This window comes from Mauremys reevesii, linkage group 4, assembly GCF_016161935.1.
Source record: "Mauremys reevesii isolate NIE-2019 linkage group 4, ASM1616193v1, whole genome shotgun sequence".
NCBI lineage: Eukaryota > Metazoa > Chordata > Testudines > Geoemydidae > Mauremys > Mauremys reevesii.
The window spans coordinates 149,751,854-149,772,745 of NC_052626.1; the positions used below are offsets into that span (position 1 = coordinate 149,751,854).

At 67.6% G+C, this 20,892-nt stretch overlaps 1 protein-coding gene across 1 annotated transcript; it reads right to left on the bottom strand.

The window, feature by feature from the left end:
- Positions 1-3,363: 3,363 nt before the first annotated feature.
- On the bottom strand, positions 3,364-19,183 carry SRRM2 (serine/arginine repetitive matrix 2). The gene is made up of 15 exons (XM_039536124.1): positions 19,060-19,183; positions 17,933-18,208; positions 16,266-16,376; positions 15,445-15,618; positions 14,634-14,711; positions 14,055-14,117; positions 13,836-13,868; positions 12,384-12,485; positions 12,098-12,284; positions 8,413-11,732; positions 6,363-8,381; positions 5,990-6,259; positions 5,634-5,756; positions 5,342-5,449; positions 3,364-3,627 (listed from the first exon to the last, which is right to left on the bottom strand). Exons 2-15 carry the CDS (start codon positions 18,169-18,171, stop codon positions 3,618-3,620), a joined length of 6,837 nt encoding a protein of 2,278 aa, XP_039392058.1. The 5' UTR covers positions 18,172-18,208; positions 19,060-19,183; the 3' UTR covers positions 3,364-3,617.
- Positions 19,184-20,892: the final 1,709 nt, after the last annotated feature.

Genomic DNA, 20,892 nt, shown 5'->3' on the forward strand with positions numbered 1-20,892 from the left:
CCAAGGGAGGAGAAACGTGGGGAGCGTTGGTGGAAGGGGACGGAGGAGTCCGGGGCCGGTGGCGGGAAGAGGACACAGGCACCTGGGGGACACAGAAGATGCTGGGGGCAGGACCCAGGCATCGGAGAAGAGCAAGGAGCCAAGGGACGCCGGGGTGTCAGAATGGAGGGGCCCAGGAGTCCGGGACTTGGGGATGCAAAGCCCTCTGAGACTCCAGCAGATTCAGGAGCAGGAGAAATGACGATATCAGGACCCCAAACTCGAGGGCTCCCAGGGTCTGCTCGGACCCCGGCCAGGGAGACCGGGGGCGGGTTTCAACTCTTTGCTGGGGCACACCAGCTATAGAAGGTTGTTATCCGCACAAAGCCGGGGAGGAGGGATCTAGGGACTGTACCTCAGCCGGCATCTGTATTCAAATAAACTGCTGCATTAAAAGTCAAAAACTCATCACCTGCCTCCTCATTCATTCGTCTGGCACGGAGCTGCAGCCACCTCTGGGGCGGAGCGGCTAGGAAACAGCCGCATGTAACACTGCAGTAGGATGGCTCACCTGGTACGGAGCTGCAGCCACCTCTGGGGCGGGGCAGCTGGGAAACAGCCGCATGTAACACTGCAGTAGGATGGCTCACCTGGCACGGAGATGCAGCCGCCTCTGGGGCAGAGCGGCTAGGGAACAGCCACCTATAACGCCGCACAGGGACGACTCACCTGCAGCTGGGATGCAGCCGCCTCTGGGGTGGGGCAGCAGGGGAACAGCTGCACAGCGATGCCACAGAGAAGTTGGCAACACAAAGTGGGAGGTAAAATCCACTCTGGGGCTGAGGGCGAGCGAGGGAGGCAGAACAGAAGCCCCTGGTTTGGGGCTGGACCCAGACTCCGGGGCTCAGGGACAGCTTGGGAGGAAATGCTGCAGCTTAGCTTCACTCGGCTCCCTGCCCCACAGCACCCCCCAGGGCCGCACTGGGGCATGGGGCCAGCCCTGGCTGCCAGGGGAGAGCGCCCCCTGCTGAGCCCTGCCCCACTCCCTGCCCCACAGCACCCCCCAGCGCCACACTGGGGCATGGGGCCAGCCCTGGCTGCCAGGGGAGAGCGCCCCCTGCTGAGCCCTGCCCCACTCCCTGCCCCACAGCACCCCCCCAGCGCCACACTAGGGCATGGGGCCAGCCCTGGCTGCCAGGGGAGAGCGCCCCCTACTGAGCCCTGCCCCACAGCACCCCCCAGGGCCGCACTGGGGCATGGGGCCAGCCCTGGCCGCCAGGGGAGAGCGCCCCCTGCTGAGCCTTGCCCCACAGTGCACAAACCATTGCAACCACGCTCCTACCCCACACAGGAGAAGTAGAGCATCAAGGGGCACCGGCAGAGCCCTGTGAGGAAAGGGAGCCCAGGGCTGGGCTGGCAGGGGCTGCGGGTCAGGAGTGAGGGGCACCGGCAGAGCTGGGGGTGGGGGCCGGGCTGGCAGGGGCTGCAGGTCGGGAGTGAGGGGCACCGGCAGAGCTGGGGGGGGGCAGGGGCTGCAGGTCAGGATTGAGGGGCACCAGCGGGGCTGGGGGAGCAGGGCTGGGCTAGCAGGGGCTGCGGGTCAGGAGGCACCAGCAGGGCTGGGGGCTGGGCTGGGCTGGGCTGGCAGGGGCTGCGGGTCGGGAGTGAGGGGCACCGGGGGAGCCCGGGGCTGGGCTGGCAGGGGCTGCGGGTCGGAAGTGAGGGGCACCGGCAGGGCTGGGGGCAGGGCTGGGCTGGCAGGGGCTGCGGGTCGGGAGGGAGGGGCACCGGCAGAGCTCTGGGGGCAGGGCTGGGCTGGCAGGGGCTGCGGGTCGGGAGAGAGGGGCCCCGGCAGGGCTGGGGCGGGGCTGGGCTGGCAGGGGCTGCGGGTCGGGAGTGAGGGGCACCAGCAGAGCTGGGGGCAGGGCTGGGCTGGCAGGGGCTGCCGGTCGGGAGTGAGGGGCACCGGCAGCGCTGAGAGGGGGGCAGGGCTGGGCTAGCAGGGGCTGCAGGTCAGGAGTGAGGGGCACCGGCAGAGCTGGGGGGGGCAGGGCTGGGCTAGCAGGGGATGCAGGTCGGGAGTGAGGGGCACCAGCAGAGCTGGGGGGGGGGGGGGTAAATGAAATGGGACTTTCCAGGCTGTACCAAAACGTGGGGAGACAGGGCTGGACTTGGTACATCCCGGTCCCCCTGCCAAGGGCAGTGCTGCCCTCTTGTGGCCGTTGCCGATGCGGCAGCAGCAGGCTCCGGAGCCCCCTGGGCCCTGCCTGTCCCTCCATAAAGGGGTTCACTGGAGTGACCCCCCCCCCCGGGCCCGTGTTACGCAGGGATCCCTCCTCGGCTCGTTCCTCCCCCCCGTCCCTGCCCGCCGCTGGGGGTGGGGGGAGGTTTGGGGGGCCCCGCCGCCCCCTCCCCGAAAGACGCAGGCACCCGAGGAAAGGGAGGGGGCGCAGGCTCTGCTTTTCGTCGTTTATTTCACAGAAAAGTCTCCTTGCTGTACAGATTAAAAAAAAAAATCCAACGCTTTTAAGAAACGTGAAGAAAATTCTCTGCCCCGCCCCCACCCCACCCCCAAATCTGCCCTTCGATTTAGGGTTTCTCAGCCGGCTCCTCCCCCCCAAACCGTGGGGCCCGCGGCCCGGCCACTCCCGCTCCAAAACCGCTATGGTCTGGGCTCTGCTGACAGTGCCCCCAAACTGCTGCTTGGGGTACAAACAGCCCCGCCCAAGAGTCCCTTTATTGGGGGGTCCAGTGAACCCCAACTCTGCCCCCTCCACGCATCAGAAGAGGTGCCCCAAATTTAACTGAAAGCGCATACGCTCCCCTAAATCAGAGTCTCATTTGGGGGTGGCTCCTGAGAGGGCAGATTCTGCCCTTGAACTCGGGGTGCTAATATCGATAGCTGGAACCCCCAGTGAGCCCGAAGAGGCGCCCCCCCACATTTCAATGGCAGGGAGAACTCAAATCACTTCCTCACCCCCTCTTAGAGTAATTGGGGGGGCTGGGCAGGGGGATATGGGCCTGGACATTTGGGGTGCGAGCAATGAGAGCTCCTGGCGCTGCTGCCAGTGAAAGGGGCGTAATCTACCCCCTAAAATTTGGGGGGGCGGCCAGAGAGAGGGTGAGCTAAACCCGAGATTTGGGGGGATTCACCCCCTGAAAATTGGGGGTGCTTCAAAGAGGGGCGATGCACCTCAGAAATGCCATGCGGGTCTCTGCCGGAGAAGCAGGATCTCGCCAGCTCCCTGCCCCCCGACTGAGAAACACTAAATCGAGCCGGCTTTTTCCGCGCCCCACCCCAAAATCCCACCCCCACCCCCCCTTTTTTTGTGTTTTCCTCTTGAACCATTTTTTGTCTAAAGCAACCCAACTCCCCCCCCCCCCCCCCACTTGTCTCAAAACACAGAAGTTTTGTCGGGTTTTTATCGGTAAAACTCACAGAAGAGAAAAAACTGAAACGCTCACATGGGAAAAAACGAGAGTCGAGTCACAAGGGGGCGGGGCCCCGGCAGCCGAGGGGGCGGGACGTAGCCGCCGGCCAATGGGGGAGGGGGAGGAGCCAATGGAAACGGAGGAGGCTGCTGCCGGAGCCCCTGCTAGGGGGCGCTGCTGCGGGAGGCTGGGCGGAGCCCCGCGGGCTACGGCGACCTGGAAAGAAGAGAAGAGGGGGAGGGGTTACGGGGCTACAGGGAGAAGTCTGCCCCCTGGTGGAGAAAGGGGGGAACGCAGACCCCAATGGCTCAGCCCCACGGGCCCATCTATGCCAGTATCCCGCCTCCTCCCTGCCCCTCCAGATCAGCCTCATGAGCCCGGTTACCCCCATCCACCCCCCCCAGCCCCCCAGGCGCCCGCGATCCCACCCACTCCTGCACAGCCCCCCCCGCCCATCAGCCCCGGGATCGCCAGTACCCCACCCACTCCCAGATCAGCCCCATGGGCCCATCTACCCCGGGATCCTGCCCCCTCCTGGCTGCCCCAGATCAGCCCCATGGGCCCATCTACCCCGGGATCCTGCCCCCTCCTGGCTGCCCCAGATCAGCCCCATAGGGCCATCTACCCTGGGATCCTGCCCCCTCCTGGCTGCCCCAGACCAGCCCCATGGGCCCATCTACCTCAGGATCCTGCCCCCTCCTGGCTGCCCCAGATCAGCCCCATGGGCCCATCTACCCCAGGATCCTGCCCCCTCCTGGCTGCCCCAGATCAGCCCCATGGGCCCATCTACCCCAGGATCCTGCCCCCTCCTGGCTGCCCCAGATCAGCCCCATGGGCCCATCTACCCCAGGATCCTGCCCCCTCCTGGCTGCCCCAGATCAGCCCCATGGGCCCATCTACCCCAGGATCCTACCTCCTCCTGGCTGCCCCAGATCAGCCCCATGGGCCCATCTACCCCAGGATCCTACCTCCTCCTGGCTGCCCCAGATCAGCCCCATGGGCCCATCTACCCCAGGATCCTGCCCCCTCCTGGCTGCCCCAGATCAGCCCCATGGGCCCATCTACCTCAGGATCCTGCCCCCACCTGGCTGCCCCAGATCAGCCCCATGGGCCCATCGACCCCGGGATCCTTCCGCCTCCTGGCTGCCCCAGATCAGCCCCATGGGCCCATCTACCCCAGGATCCTGCCCCCTCCTGGCTGCCCCAGATCAGCCCCATGGGCCCATCTACCCCAGGATCCTACCTCCTCCTGGCTGCCCCAGATCAGCCCCATGGGCCCATCTACCTCAGGATCCTGCCCCCTCCTGGCTGCCCCAGATCAGCCCCATGGGCCCATCTACCCCAGGATCCTGCCCCCTCCTGGCTGCCCCAGATCAGCCCCATGGGCCCATCTACCCCAGGATCCTACCACCTCCTGGCTGCCCCAGATCAGCCCCATGGGCCCATCTACCCCCGGATCCTGCCCCTCCTGGCTGCCCCAGATCAGCCCCATGGGCCCATCTACCCCAGGATCCTGCCCCCTCCTGGCTGCCCCAGATCAGCCCCATGGGCCCATCTACCCCAGGATCCTGCCCCCTCCTGGCTGCCCCAGATCAGCCCCATGGGCCCATCTACCCCAGGATCCTGCCCCCTCCTGGCTGCCCCAGATCAGCCCCATGGGCCCATCTACCCCAGGATCGTACCTCCTCCTGGCTGCCCCAGATCAGTCCCATGGGCCCATGTACCCCAGGATCGTACCTCCTCCTGGCTGCCCCAGATCAGCCCCATGGGCCCATCTACCCCAGGATCCTACCTCCTCCTGGCTGCCCCAGATCAGGCCCATGGGCCCATCTACCCTGGGATCCTGCCCCCTCAGCAGCCCCACGGGCCAATCTACCCTGGTATCCTGCCCTCTCCCGGCCCCCCCAGCCCCGTCTCAGCCCCCTCGTACCGGGACGCTCGGCGACGGGCAGCGTGGGGGGGGCTGGGCGTTTCCCGCCTGCGCTTGCGACCTGGGGAGCGGCTGTTGGTTCCTCGGCTCCTCTGGGAGGTTTTGTCACTGAGGGGGGGGGGCGCCGGGTAAGGGGAGGGTCAGTGGGGCCCCCAGATCTGACCCACAGGCCCCCCCCAACCCTCCCAGCCTGCCCCCTCCCCTGTCCTCAGTCCCCCCACCCCTCGCCCTTCCCTCCTAGCCCCCCACCCCGCCACGAGCTGGTCCCTGGGGGGCTCCGGCAGACACCTACCTGTGCCGGTCCCGCTGGGCCAGGGGGGGCTCCGGGGGGGAGGGCCGGCGCCGCTCGGCCGGGGAATAGCTGAGAGAGCGCGAGTCGCGCAGGGAATCGATCGGCTTCCGGGGGCTCCGGGAGCTGTGGGGGGGAAGGGGGGACAGCAGGTGAGACACCCTTAGACAGACCCAGAGGAAGCCACAGGAAAATAGGGACCCAGGTGTCCATCTGCGCAATACCCAACCCCTAGGAGAACGGGGACCCAGGCGTCCGGACCAGCAGCACCTGCCCACCCCCGTAACTCAGGTCTGCGCTAGCCCGCCCCCACCAGGAGAACGGGGACCCAGGCGTCCGGGCCAAGGCCCCACACTTACCGCCTCTGCTCGGGCGAGGGCTTCTTGGGAGCTGCCTTGGGCTGCGGCTGGGGCCCCGGCTTGGGGGAGGAGGAGGACGAGGAGGAGGAGGAAGAAGAGGACGAGGAGGACGACGACGAGGACGAGGAGGAAGACGAGGATGACGACGAGGAGGACGACGACGAGGAGCTGCTGCTGGAGCTGCTGGAGCTTCGGGAACGGCGTTTCCGCTTGGCCACCTCCAGGGGGCGCCCCTCACGGGCCAGCTCCTTCTGCACCGGGCTCGGGGGCCTGCGGACGGGGGGAGCGTGAGAAACCGGGGCAGGGGGGCGCCAGGCTGGGACGGAAGGGATGGGGGTGGGGAGCCGGGCGGGGGGCACCGCGGGGGACTCACTCTTTCTTCGCCGTCTCCAGGTCGGGCCCCTTGCTGGCCGGGGAGTCGTGGCTGGACTCTGAGGAGCTGGAGCTGGAGCTGGAGTCGGAGGAGGAGGACGAGGAGGAGGAGGACGACGAGGAGGACGAGGACGAGGAGGTGGACGAGCTCCTCTTCTCTTTGGACGGGGTGCGGGGGGGCACCGGCAGCAGCACCAGCGCCTTGGGGGCTCCGCTCCGGGCTTTGTCTGGCAGCTCCCCAGGCACCTCCGGGGCTGGCGACTCCGACTTGACCTTGGGCCCTTCCCTGTCTTCCTCCTTGGGGGGCAGCACCGGGGGCGGGGCGGGCAGGGGGCTGGGCACCTTGTGGGAGGCGGAGGAGGAGGTGGAGGAGGACGAGGAGGAAGATCTGACTTTCTCTGGCCCTTTGGCTGGGGGGAGGCGGCCGGCAGGCGGGGAGCCCCCAGGGGCGGCAGGGCAGGAGTTCAGGGTCCAGGCGGGCGCCGGACCCCCGTTCCTCACCGCCCCCAGGGACCCCTCTGGCCGCGGGGACTGGATCTTGGGGGCAGGGGAATGGGCTTTCCTGGCTTTGGGGGAGGCCTCGCCCGGCGCCGGCGGGGAGCGGGACGGGCTGCGCCGGATGGGCACTGCCGCCACGGGCGACGTCTTCTCAGCTCTGCCTGGTGCTGCCTTGTCGGCCGCTCCCACTTTGGGGTATTTCTCCAGCACCGGCGGGGAGCGGGACCTCCTCCCGGCTCGTTTTGGCGAGCCAGAGCCCGAGCGGGCCCTGGCCGGCGACGCCTTCGAGCGGCCGTGGTAGGAAGAGGCCGGGGTGCGGGAGACGTCCAGTTTCGGTGGGGAGCGGGAGCGGGGCTGGCGGGAGCCGCGGCGCCGGGGGGAGGACCCCGCTCGGGCTCGACGGGGCGGCGTGCGGGATCTGCTGCGACGGGGTGAGGACGGCGAGCGGTCCCGGCGGCGGGAGAATCGCGAGGTGGATCTCGAGCGGCTCCTGCCGGGCGACGAGATGGATCGGTCTCTCCGCAGGGAGCTTCTGGATTTGCCTCGTCTGGAGATGGACCGAGACCGGGTTCTCCTGGGCGACGACCCGGATCTTCCTCGCCGCAGGGAAGATCTCCACTTCCCCCTTCTGGAGGGAGAGCTGGACCGGCCACGCCTCGTCGGGCCCTTGGGTCTCTCTGGAGACGACCCAGAGCGGCTGCTTCTGGGAGACGCTCCCAGCTTCTCTCGAGGTCTCGGGGATGAGCTGGACCTGCCACGCCTTGGAGTGGATCTGGATTTCTCTCGAAGTCTTAGGGACGAGCCGGATATGCTGTACCTTACGGGAGATCTGGATTTCTCTCTAGATCTCAGAAATGAGCCGGAACTGCCATACCTAGCAGGAGATCGGGATTTCTCTCGAGGCCTGGGAGATGAGCCAGACCTGCTGCGCCTCGGGGGCGACCGGGACTTCTCTCGGGGCCTCGGGGGCGACCGGGACTTCTCTCGGGGCCTGGGAGGCGACCGGGACTTCTCTCGGGGCCTGGGAGGCGACCGGGACTTCTCTCGGGGCCTGGGAGGCGACCGGGACTTCTCTCGGGGCCTGGGAGGCGACCGGGACTTCTCTCGGGGCCTGGGAGGCGACCGGGACTTCTCTCGGGGCCTCGGGGGCGACCGGGACTTCTCTCGGGGCCTCGGGGGCGACCGGGATTTCTCTCGGGGCCTGGGGGGCGATCGGGATTTCTCTCGGGGCCTGGGGGGCGATCGGGATTTCTCTCGGGGCCTGGGGGGCGATCGGGATTTCTCGGGGCCTCGGGGGCGATCGGGATTTCTCTCGGGGCCTGGGGGGCGATCGGGATTTCTCTCGGGGCCTGGGGGGCGATCTGGATTTCTCTCGCGGCCTCGGGGGCGATCTGGATTTCTCTCGCGGCCTCGGGGGCGATCTGGATTTCTCTCGCGGCCTCGGGGGCGATCTGGATTTCTCTCGCGGCCTCGGGGGCGATCTGGATTTCTCTCGCGGCCTCGGGGGCGATCTGGATTTCTCGCGGCCTGGGGCGATCTGGATTTCTCGCGGCCTCGGGGGCGATCTGGATTTCTCTCGCGGCCTCGGGGGCGATCTGGATTTCTCTCGCGGCCTCGGGGGCGATCTGGATTTCTCTCGCGGCCTCGGGGGCGATCTGGATTTCTCTCGCGGCCTGGGAGGCGATCTGGATTTCTCTCGCGGCCTGGGAGGCGATCTGGATTTCTCTCGCGGCCTCGGGGGCGATCTGGATTTCTCTCGCGGCCTCGGGGGCGATCTGGATTTCTCTCGCGGCCTCGGGGGCGATCTGGATTTCTCTCGCGGCCTGGGAGGCGATCTGGATTTCTCTCGCGGCCTGGGAGGCGAACCAGACCTGCTGCGTCTCAGAGGCGATCGGGATATTTCTGCCCGTTCTGGAGAAGACTCCGAGCTGCTCGGAGGTGTTCTGGATTTCTCTCTGATGCCAGGGGATGATCCCAATTTGCTCCTTCTTGGGGACGTTCCATAATTGTCTTTTGCCTCAGGAGAAATCGGCTTGACCTGACCTGCTAAAATCCTCACTAGCTCTGTAGCTTCTGGAGAAACCCCAGGCCTGTTGTGTTTTGAAACTGCTCCAAGTTTGCTTCCTGACCCTGGAGAGGATCCGGATCGGCTGTGTCTTGGGGGCGAACTGGATTTCCCTTTCAATGTCAACAATGATCCAGATCCGCTCAGTGAGGGAGGCGATCTGGATTTTGCTTGCTCTACAGAGGCTCCTCTTATGGATGGTGATGGGGATTTCTTTTTCACTTCTGGAGACGATCCCGATCGGCTTTGCCATGGCTGGGGAGATCTGGATTTTTCTTTCACCACTGGAGAGGCACCAGGCTTAACACATCTTGGAGGTGATCTGGATTTCTTTTTTGGTTCTGGAGGGGATCCTGCTTGGCTTTGTCTTGGGAGTGGGGAGCTAGATTTATCATTTAGTTCCGGAGAGGATCCAGACCTGCCTCTCACAGGCGGCGATCTGGATTTCTTCATCGGTTCTGGAGAGGATCCAGACTGGCTGCATCTTGGAGGTAAACTTGATTTCTCTTCCACCACTGGAGAAGACCCAGCACCACTGTGTCTTGGAGAGGTCTTAGACAGCTTCTTCAGTTCTGGAGAGGATCCAGATCTGCTTCTCACTGCAGGAGATCTGGATTTCCCTTCCACGGCTGGTGAAGATCCAAGCCCACTTTGCCTGGGAGGAGAACTGGATTTCTTCTTCAACCCAGGAGAGGAGCCAGACCTGCCTCTCGCAGGAGGGGATATGGATTTCTCTCTCTGTTCTGGAGAGGATCCAGATCTGCTTCGTCTCAGTGGTGATCTCGGTTTCTCTCTCACAGCTGGAGATGATCCAGATTTGCTCTGTCTCAGGGGTGATCTAGATTTCTCTCTCACCACTGGAGATGATCCAGATCTGCTTCGTCTTGGGGGTGATATGGATTTCTCTCGCACCGCTGGAGATGATCCAGATCTGCTTCGTCTCGGGGGCGATCTAGATTTCTCTCTCAATGCTGGAGACGACCCAGATCGGCCTCTCACAGGTGGTGATCTGGATTTCTTCTTTGCCACTGAAGAGGACCCAGAACTGCTTCGTCTCGGGGGCGATCTAGATTTCTTCTTCAACACTGGCGAGGAGCTAGACCTGCTTCGTCTCGGCGGCGATCTAGATTTCTTCTTCAACACTGGCGAGGACCTAGACCTGCTTCGTCTCGGCGGTGATCTGGATTTCTTTCTCGCCAGTGGAGAAGATCCAGACCTCCTTCGTCTTGGCGGCGATCTGGATTTTTTCTTCACTTCTGGAGACGATCCAGACCGGCTTCTTCTAGGCGGTGATCTGGATTTCTTTTTGAGTGCCGGAGACAATCCAGACCTCCTCCTCCTCCTTCTGGACGGCGTTCTGGATTTCTTTTTCAGCGCTGGAGATGACCCTGACCGGCTCCTCCGAGGGGATGATCTGGATTTCTTTTTTGGCCGAGGGGATGAGCCAGAGCGGCTCCTCCAGGGCGATGATCTGGATTTCTTCTGTAGCCGAGGGGATGATGTGGAGCGGCTGCGTCTTGACACTTTCCTGGATTTCTGCTTCACGTCTGGCGACGAGTCAGACAGGCTCCTTCGCAGGGGCAGCCTGGATTTTTTCCTCCGCTCGGCTGACGACCCAGAGCGGCTCCTCCTGGCTGAAATCAGTGATTTCTCCCGCCTGGGAGAGGACCCTGACCTGCCTCGCCGGGGCGGAGTTCTAGACCGGGACCTGCCTCGCCGGGGCGGGGTTCTAGACCGGGACCTGCCTCGCCGGGGCGGGGTTCTAGACCGGGACCTGCCTCGCCGGGGCGGGGTTCTAGACCGGGACCTGCCTCGCCGGGGAGGGGTTCTAGACCGGGACCTGCCTCGCCGGGGAGGGGTTCTAGACCGGGACCTGCCTCGCCGGGGCGGGGTTCTAGACCGGCCCCGCCTCGCCGTGTTCCGGCTCCTAGACCAGCCAGGCCTCTGGGGTGTCCTGGAGCGGGACCACCCTCGCCGTTGAGGGCTGCGAGATCTCCCCCTCCTCTGGGGCGTACGGGATTTGCCCCACCTGGGCGGAGTGCGGGAACGGGACCGTCCCCACCTCTGGGGGCTCCGGGACCTGCCTCTCCACTGGGGGCTCCGGGATCGGGACCGGCCCCGTCTTGGTGGCGTGCGGGAACGGGCCCCCCGGCGGGGCGGGGTGCGGGAACGGCCTCCCCGGCGGGGCGGGGTGCGGGAGCGCTCCCTGCGGGAAGGGGGCGTCCGGGACCGGGACTTGGCGTCTCTCTTGGAGACGGAGCGGGTCTTGGCGCTCTTCGCCGGGGTGCCGGAGCGCTCACGCCGGGACGAGGGCTTGGGGGCTGCCTTGGCAGGCTGGGAGGGCTCCGGGGAAGAACTGGAGCGGTCCCGGCGCTGGGAGCCCCTCGATTTCTCCTGCCTGCTCGGGGCCGGCTTATCCCGCTCAGGGGAAGAGGAAGACGAGTCTTCGTCGCTCTCGGAGCCCGAGCGGGACGGCCGGCCCTTCCGGGTGGCGGCCGGTGCCGAGGGGGCAGCCGCTAGGGATGGGCTCTTGGGGCGATCAGCCACTGGCTTTTTGGGGGGCGGGGAGGAGGAACGGGGGGACTTGGTCTCCTTGGAGGGTGGGCGCTTGTGGCCGGACGAGGCCCTCTCTCGGGCCGGCTCGGGGGACGGGGAGCGGCGTTGAGGGCGGGGCTCACGCTCCGAGGACGGGGCGGGGGTGGATTTGCGCTCTGGCTGCCGGGGCCGATCCTTGTCCTTTTGCTTCCCCTCAGAGACGGGAGACGGGGAGGAGGAACGCTGGCGGGGGGAGCGCCGAGACGACCGCTTCTGGGGGCGGGAGAGAGAGAGCTGCTACTGCATGGACTTCAACCCACGCCCCCAGCCCCCCTGCTCTGACCCACCAGACCCCACTCCCCTCCCAGAGCCGGGAGAGAACCCAGGAGTCCTGGCTCCCAGCCCCCCTACTCTAACCCACCGGCCCCCACTCCCCTCCCAGAGCCGGGAGAGAACCCAGGAGTCCTGGCTCCCAGCCCCCCTGCTCTAACCCACTAGACCCCACTCCCCTCCCAGAGCCGGGAGAGAACCCAGGAGTCCTGGCTCCCAGCCCCACTGCTCTAACCCACTAGCCCCCATTCCCCTCCCAGAGCTGGGAAAGAACCCAGGAGTCCGGGTCCCCAGCCCCCACCACTCACCTCTCGCTTATCTCGGCTCTCCCGGGGGCTGCGGCTCTGCGCGCGCCGGCTGAGCTCGGGGGATGCCGAGCGATCTCTCTTGGGGGCTTCCTTGGAGGCGCCCTCGGGGTCGGCTCTCCTCCGTGGCGGCGCTGGGGGGGTCACGCTGGGCCGGGAGGCCCGCTTCTGAGTGGTGACGCTCCGGGACCTGGGGGGCGGGGGGGGCACAAAAGAGAAGGCTCAGAGATCCCGGAGAGCAGCAGGACCCCGCGCCCCCGCCCCCCCCCCCACGCCGGCGGGGGCCTACCTGCTCCGCGAGCTGTCCGAGGAGGAGGAAGAGTCTGGAGAGGACGAGCGACCTCTTCGGCCCTTCTGGGACGCCGACTCGCTGGTGGATCTGAGAGCAGGTGGGGGGTTAGGGGGCGGCGTGGGGGGGAATCAGGAATCCTGGCCGGCGGAGGGGGGTAGGGCAGCGTGTGTGTGGGGAATCCTGGCAGTGAGGAGGAGGGGCGGTGTGTGTGCAAGGGGGTAAATCGGGCAGTGTGGGGCGCAGGGCGAGGAGGGCTGGCTGCTGCGTGGGGGCACAGGCCGGGAGGTGCAGGGGGCTGGCTGCTGCGTGGGGGGCACAGGCCGGGAGGTGCAGGAGGGCTGGCTGCAGCGTGGGGGCACAGGCCGGGAGGTGCAGGGGGCTGGCAGCAGCATTGGGGGGGGCACAGGCCGGGGAGGTGCAGGGGGGGGCTGGCAGCAGCGTTGAGGGGGGCACAGGCCGGGGAGGTGCAGGAGGGGACTGGCTGCTGCGTGGGGGCACAGGCCGGGAGGTGCAGGGGGCTGGCAGCTGCGTGGGGGGCACAGGCCGGGGAGGTGCAGGGGGGGGCTGGCAGCAGCGGTGGGGGCACAGGCCGGGAGGTGCAGGGGCTGGCAGCAGCATTGGGGGCACAGGCCGGGAGGTGCAGGAGGGGCTGGCAGCAGCGTTGGGGGCACAGGCAGGGAGGTGCAGGAGGGCTGGCAGCAGCGTTGAGGGGGCACAGGCCGGGAGGTGCAGGAGGGCTGGCAGCAGCGTTGGGGGTCGCACACGCTGGGCTCTCCCCTCGTCCTCTGCGTCTCCTTGGCTTTGTGTTGGCTCGGGGGACGGGGAGACCTGAGGGGAGGAACAGGGACCATTGGGAAACCTGAGAGCCCCCCACGCCCAGCGCCCAACACCCCGCCCACCCCCACGCCCGAATGCCCCGCCCAGCGCCCAAACGCGCCCGCCCGAACGCCCCACGCCCAGCACCCCAAACACCCACTGCCCCGCCCACGCCCAGCGCCCGAACGCCCGCCCGCCGTCACCCCCGCCCGCGCCCTGAACGCCCACTGCCCTGCCCCAAATGCCCCCACGGCCAGTGCCCTGCCCCAACAGCGCCACCTGCTGGGCGAGGCCTGAGGAGCCAGGAGCTCCCCACAGCCAGCGCCCCACAGCGCCCCTGCTGGGCAAGGCCCGAGGAGCCGGGAGCTCCCACCCCACAGCCCCTGCTGGCGAGGCCTGAGGAGCCAGGAGCTCCCCACAACCAGCGCCCCACCCTCCACAGCGCCCTGCTGGCGAGGCCCGAGGAGCCAGGAGCTCCCCACAGCCAGCGCCCTGCTGGGCGCCAGGAGCTCCCCACAGCCAGCGCCCCCCCCACACAGCGCCCCCTGCTGGGCAAGGCCCGAGGAGCCGGGAGCTCCCCCCCCACAGCGCCCCCTGCTGGGCGAGGCCGGGGCTGCCGGCGCAGTCCCTCACCTGTGTTTCCTCTTCTTTGAGTCTGACTCCGACCTGGACAGAGAACACGGAATCTGGGGTCACCCCACTGCGTGCCAACCCCAACTAACAGACCCGGGGCCCATTCCTCCCGGGCCAGGCAGTCCCCTGCCCTGGGGCGGGATTGGAGCCAGCGCCCCCTAGAGGGGAGCAGGCCCCACGTTCCATTCCCACCCACCCCTGCCCCAGCCAGCCCCTTACCTGTGTTTCTTCTTCTTAGAGCTCTTTTTCCTCTCCCTGCGAGAGGGGGATCTGCTCTCTGACCTGCGGGGGACACGGCTCCAGTCAAACACAGCTGGAGGGAATCGGAGAACCCAGGAGTCCTGGCTCCCAGCCCCCCTGCTCTACCCACTGGCCCCCACTCCCCTCCCAGAGCCGGGGAGAGAACCCAGGAGTCCTGGCTCCCAGCCCCCTCAGCTCTAACCCACTAGACCCCACTCCCCTCCCAGAGCCGGGGAGAGAACCCAGGAGTTCTGGCTCCCAGCCCCCCCTGCTCTAACCCACCAGCCCCCTCCTCCCTGAGCTGTGGAGAGAACCCAGGAGTTCTGGCTCCCAGCCCCCCTGCTCTCACCCGCCAGCCCCCACTCCCCTCCCAGAGCTGTGGAGAGAACCCAGGCTTCCTGGCTCCCAGCCCCCCTGCTCTACCCTCCGGCCCGCACTCCCCTCCCAGAGCTGGGGAGAGAACCCAGGCGTCCTGGCTCCCAGCCCCCCTGCTCTAACCCACCAGCCCCCACTCCCCTCCCAGAGCTGTGGAGAGAACCCAGGCGTCCTGGTACTCACCTGCCTCTGTCTTTCTTCTTTTTCTTTTTTTTCTGCTTGGGGGATGGAGAGCGGGAGCTGCTGGACTCACGGACCAGGCTGGGGACAGACAGAGCAGGCGTGAAGGGGTTAATCCCCCCTGGTCCCGGTCCAGCCCCACCCTCACCCCAGCTGAGCCCCTGGCGCCAGGGCAACCGGCCTGGAGCTTGTGCCCCATGGGCAGGGCTGCACCTCAGGCCGGGGGGAGGGGTAACGGCCCCCCACCCCAGCACCGCACACAGCCTGCCCCCCGCCAGCACTGTGCCCCCACCCGCTCCGGCAGGCGGCACTGTGCCCCCACCAACCCCAATCCGCCCGGCAGGGGCGGCACTGTGCCCCCGATCCACCCGGCAGGGGCGGCACTGTGCCCCCCAACCCCGATCCACCCCGGCAGGGGGCGGCACTGTGCCCCCCCCCCGAAACCCGAGCCGCCCCGGCACTGTGCCCCCCCCACCAACCCCGATCCGCCCCGGCAGGGGGCGGCACTGTGCCCCCCCACCCCGATCCGCCCCGGCAGGGGGCAGCACTGTGCCCCCCACACCAACCCCGATCCGCCCCGGCAGGGGGCAGCACTGTGCCCCCCCCACCAACCCCGATCTGCCCTGGCAGGGGCAGCACTGTGCCCCGATCCGCCCCGGCAGGGGCAGCACTGTGCCCCCACCCCAATCCGCCCCGGCACTGTGCCCCCACCCCAATCCGCCCCAGCACTGTGCCCCCACCCCGATCCGCCCGGCAGGGGCAGCACTGTGCCCCGATCCGCCCGGCAGGGGCAGCGCCCCACCCCCGCCAGTACCTGTACTGCTTCTGCTGCTCCTGCTGCTTGGCTGCCGCAGCCGCCGCCTCCTTGGCCCTGCGGTTGGGGTCGAACGAGCTCCCGTCGACGTAATTCTCGCTGATGCCAAACGCCGCCCGCAGCCGCTCGTTCTTCTTCTCGTTGGCCTCGGCCAGCTGGTGGGTCTCTGTGACCCTGGGGAGGCGGAGAGGGGGCGGTAAGGGGCACGACAGACTGCAGGGCTGGGGGGGAGCCCAGGGCCGGGCTAGTAGGGGGCTGCGTGTCGGGAGTGAGGGGCAACGGCAGGGCCTGGGGGGGCAGGGGCTGGGGGTCGGGCGGGAGGGGCACCGGCAGAGCTGGGGGGGCAGGGCTGGGGGCAGGGGCTGCGGGTCGGGAGCGAGGGGCGCCCGCCGGGGCTGCGGGTCGGGAGCGAGGGGCGCCCGCCGGGGCTGCGGGTCGGGAGCGAGGGGCGCCGGCTGCGGGTCGGGGCGGGTCGGGAGCGGCGCCCGCCGGCTGCGGGTCGGGAGCGAGGCGCCCGCCGGGCTGCGGGTCGAGCGAGGGCGCCGCCGGGCTGCTGGTCGGGAGTGAGGGGCACCGGCAGGGCTGGGGAGGCCGGGGTTGTGGGTCGGGAGTGAGGGGCACCGGCAGGGCTGCGGGTCGGGAGCGAGGGGCCCCCGGCCGGGCTGCGGGTCAGGAGCGAGGGGCACCGGCCGGGCTGGGGGCAGCGGCTGACACGCCAGGCCCGTGCCGCGGGAAGGGAAGGGGGAGCCCGTCTCCAGCGCCCCCCGGTGAAGCTGGCGGTGCCGGGGCCGCGCCCCACGCTGCTGCCCCCGGGTACTTACGCCGGCTTCTGCTCCGGCTGCTGCTCCCCCTCCTTGCCCAGCGCCACGTCCTTCTCCAGGAGCATGAGCCGGAAGGTGGCCACCTTCTCCTGGATCTCGCCCTCGGCGTAGCTGGGGGGAGGAGCCAGGCGGGTCGGGGGGCGCGGGGGAGACAGGGGGTCCCCGGACTCTGGCTGGGCCAGCGCCCGGCTTCCCCCCCCCCCAGCAGCCCCCAAAGCAAGTCAGGGGAAATGTGACGCCCCCCCCACGGTCTCGGCACCTCCCAGCAGACAGGCAGCAGCACCCCCGGTGTGCCCCCCATGTCCCACCCCCAGTGTGCCCCCCAACAACCCCCGCGTCCCATCCCCACCCCCAGTGTGTGCCCCCTCACACCCACTGCCTCCCACCCCGGTGTGCCCCCATGTCCCACCCCGGTGTGCCCCCAACAACCCCGTCCCATCCCCATCCCCCCTCACGCCCACTGCCTCCCACCCTGATGTGCCCCCATGTCCCACCCCGATGTTCCCCCAACAACCCCGTGTCCCATCCCCACCCCACTTGCCCACGTCCCATCCCCACCCCCAGTGTGTTCCCCCAACAACGCCAGCGCCCCATCCCCACCCCGGTGTGCCCCCAAGTCCCACCCCGGTGTGCCCCCAACAACCCCGTGTCCCATCCCCACCCCGGTGTGCCCCCTCACGCCCACTGCCTCCCACCCCTGATGTGCCCCCCATGTCCCACCCCCGATGTTTGCCCCCAACAATCCTCGTCCCCATCCCCACCCCTGACGTTTGCCCCCATGTCCCACCCCAATGTGGGCCCCCAACAACCCAGCGTCCCATCCCCACCCCGATGTGCCCCCATGTCCCACCCCGATGTGCCCCAACAACCCCCGCGTCCCATCCCCACCCCGTGTGTGCCCCCTCACGCCCCCTGCCTCCCACCCCGATGTGCCCCCAACAACGCTCGCGTCCCATCCCCACCCCGTGTGCCCCCTCACACTCCCTGCCTCCCACCCCGATGTGCCCTCCCAACAACCCCGTCCCATCCCCACCCCGGTGTGCCCCCTCACGCTCCCTGCCTCCCACCCGATGTGCCCCCATGTCCCACCCCGATGTGCCCCCAACAACCCCGCCCCATCCCCACCCCGTGTGCCCCTCACGCCCCTGCCTCCCACCCCGATGTGCGCCCCAACAATGCTCAAGGCCCCATCCCCACCCCGGTGTGCCCCCGACACCCCTGCCTCCCACCCCGATGTGCCCCCATGTCCCACCCCGATGTGCCCCCAACAACCCCACGTCCCATCCCCACCCGATGTGCCCCTGATGCCCACTGCCTCCCACCCCAATGTGCCCCCACAACTCCCGCGCCCCATCCCCACCCCACGATATGTGCCCCCAACAACCTCCACACTCCCAATGTGTGCCCCCACCCCATGTGTGCCCCACACACCCACTGCCTCCCACCCCATGTGTGCCCCACACACCCACTGCCTCCCACCCCCATGTGTGCCCCCAACAACCCCCGCCTCCCATCCCCATGCCAGATCTGTGCCCCCCAACAACCTCTGCCGCCCATCCCCACCCCGATGTGCCCCCTGCCACACCCCATGTGTCCCATCTCCACCCTCAATGTGTCCCCCATGGATGCCCCCAACACGTGCCACGGTGCAGCCCCCCCCAACGTACCCCTGTTCCTCCATGAGCTCGGCCAGCTCCAGGCATTTCAGCTCCACCTTGCGCTTGCGCTCATGGTCCAGGATCTCCTGGTTGGGCTTCTTGACCAGAGACGACTCCAGCTTCCTGAGCTCCTCCTCCGACTTGTAGTCGGTTCGCTCCTTCTTGTGCCGCACGGCCGAGAGGTTGCGCTGGACGTAGCCGTTGGTACCGCTGCCCCGGGGAGTGGGGAGCCCTATCCCATTGTACATGGCGCCGCCAGCCTAGCACCGCCCGGGCCTGCAAGACCTGCGGGGGGCCACGCGGCATCAGCCCCCGCTCCCCTCCCAGAGAGCCCAGGCCCCCCGACTCCTAGCCCCCACCCCGAACAAGCCACCCACAAAACCCAGCCCCAACACACGGCTAGATCCAAAGTAGCATGGCAACAAGGGCAGAACTCCGGGGAGGGGCTGGGGGGCACAGATAAGGGGTGGGGGGCAGGCAGGGGGAAGGGATGTGGCCTAAGAGATGCTCTGTGGCAGGGGGAGCCTGGGGGGAGCAGAGGATGGAGGAGTTATGGAGCAGAGAGAAGGGGGATAATGGCAGGGGAAATCTGTATTTTGAGGGGCACCCCCAGGTGAGGGGCTGGGTCTCCTACACTGCCTCCACCCCACTGCCTCTCCCCACCCCCAACACCCCCTCCCCATCCATCTACCCCCACCACAACCCCTCCTCCGCCCCCTCCCCCAGCACAATCCCTCCTCCGCCCCCCACCACAACCCTCCCCACTCCTGCCCCCACCCTCTACCTACCCCTCCCCACCCCCCCCACCACGACCCCTTCCCCGCACCTACCTCCTCCCCATCCCCACCACGACGATTCCTCTGCCCCTTCCCCACCATCTCCCACTCGCTCCCCACCTACCCCCTCCTTCCCCACCCCAGCCGCACCACCCTCCCACTCCCCTCCCTCCTCGATTCCCCACCCCACCCCAGCCCCCTCCTCCTCCTCTGCCCCCTTCCCCGCACCATCTCCCACTCGCTCCCCAGCCGCACCACCCCACTCCTCCTCCCGACTCCCCACCGACCCCACTCGCCCCCTTCCCCACCTCCAGCCCCGCCCGCGGCCCCGCGCCCCCGCGCCGCGTCTGCGCCACTCACGGAGCCAGGCCGCTCGCTCGCTCCGCGCCGCCGCCTCGGCCTGAGCCTGACTCCGAGCCAGCAGCTGCCCCCGCCCCCGCCAGCGCCGCCCGCCGCGGGGCACCACGGGAAATGGAGTCCGCCGGGCCGCGACGCGCCGCGCGGGGCCGCGGGAGCTCCAGGCGCGCGGGACTACAGCTCCCGGCGTGCCCCGCGCGCGCCGCGCCTGACGCCGCCATTTTGTGCGCTCCACCGTTAGGCCGCGGGGCACGCCGGGATCTGTAGTCCGGCTGAGCCGGGGAAGCCGTGGCAAGTAATGGGGGGTCGGGGTACGGCGCGACTACAGCTCCCATAAGGCACCGCGGCAGCCGCACAGCCCATTGGGATGCTCACTACGCGGCTCAGGGCAAAGGGCGGCTGGGCCCGTCGGGACTCTAGTTCCCATGAGGCGCCGCGGCAGCCGCACAGCCCGCTGGGTAACTATCATCCCACTGCATAGGTAGTAGGGACAGGTGACGTTGGAAATACCGTTCCCGGCATGCCCCGCGCCGAACGCCGCCATTTTATTCGCTCGACAGTGGGGCCGCGGGGCATGCCGGGAGGCGTAGTCCGGCCAGGCGGGACTGCCGCTCCCATGGGGCCCCGCGGCGGCTGGGCATCCCCCGGGCCGGCTGAGCGAGATGGGGGCGGGCCCGTGAGGACGCTGCCCGGCGCCATTTTGATCGCTGGGGACTGGCCGGGTCCCTGCCCTGCTCCTACCACTGCAATCTGTTATTGTAGGGTCCCACGCACACCGGTCTGTTATGGTAAAGCTGCAATGTTATTGTAGGGTCCCACGCACACCGGTCTGTTATCGTAGGGTCCCAGGCACACCGGTCTGTTATCGTAGGGTCTCACGCACACCGGTCTGTTATTGCAGGGTCTCACGCACACCGGTCTGTTATTGTAGGGCTGCAATGTTATTGTAGGGTCTCACGCACACCGGTCTGTTATCGTAGGGTCCCAGGCACACCGGTCCGTTATCGTAGGGTCTCACGCACACCGGTCTGTTATCGTAGGGCTGCAATGTTATTGTAGGGTCTCACGCACACCGGTCTGTTATCGTAGGGCTGCAAAGTTATCGTAGGGTCCCACGCACACCGGTCTGTTATCGTAGGGCTGCAAAGTTATCGTAGGGTCCCACGCACACCGGTCTGTTATCGTAGGGCTGCAATGTTATCGTAGGGTCTCACGCACACCGGTCTGTTATCGTAGAGCTGCAATGTTATTGTAGGGTCCCACGCACACCGGTCTGTTATCGTAGGGTCCCACGCACACCGGTCCAATATCATAGGGCTGCAACGTTATCGTAGGGTCCCAGGCACACCGGTCTGTTATTGTAGGGTCTCACGCACACCGGTCTGTTATCGTAGGGCTGCAATGTTATTGTAGGGTCTCACGCACACCGGTCCGTTATCGTAGGGTCTCACGCACACCGGTCTGTTATCGTAGGGCTGCAATGTTATTGTAGGGTCTCACGCACACCGGTCTGTTATCGTAGGGCTGCAATGTTATTGTAGGGTCTCACGCACACCGGTCCGTTATCGTAGAGCTGCAATGTTATTGTAGGGTCTCACGCACACCGGTCCGTTATCGTAGGGCTGCAATGTTATTGTAGGGTCTCACGCACACCGGTCTGTTATCGTAGAGCTGCAATGTTATTGTAGGGTCTCACGCACACCGGTCTGTTATCGTAGGGCTGCAATGTTATTGTAGGGTCTCACGCACACCGGTCTGTTATCGTAGGGTCCCAGGCACACCGGTCTGTTATGGTAGAGCTGCAATGTTATTGTAGGGTCTCACGCACACCGGTCT

Excerpts from the sequence above, each read along its gene's own strand:
- SRRM2 (XM_039536124.1), bottom strand. The coding sequence starts at position 18,171 with ATGTACAATGGGATAGGGCTCCCCACTCCCCGGGGCAGCGGTACCAAC. Across the intron at positions 15,619-16,265 it reads CAGCCGGAGCAGAAGCCGGC|GGTCACAGAGACCCACCAGC; the intron begins GTAAGTACCCGG and ends CCGCCTCCCCAG. Across the intron at positions 5,450-5,633 it reads GCCCAGCGGGACCGGCACAG|TGACAAAACCTCCCAGAGGA; the intron begins GTAGGTGTCTGC and ends CCCCCCCCTCAG.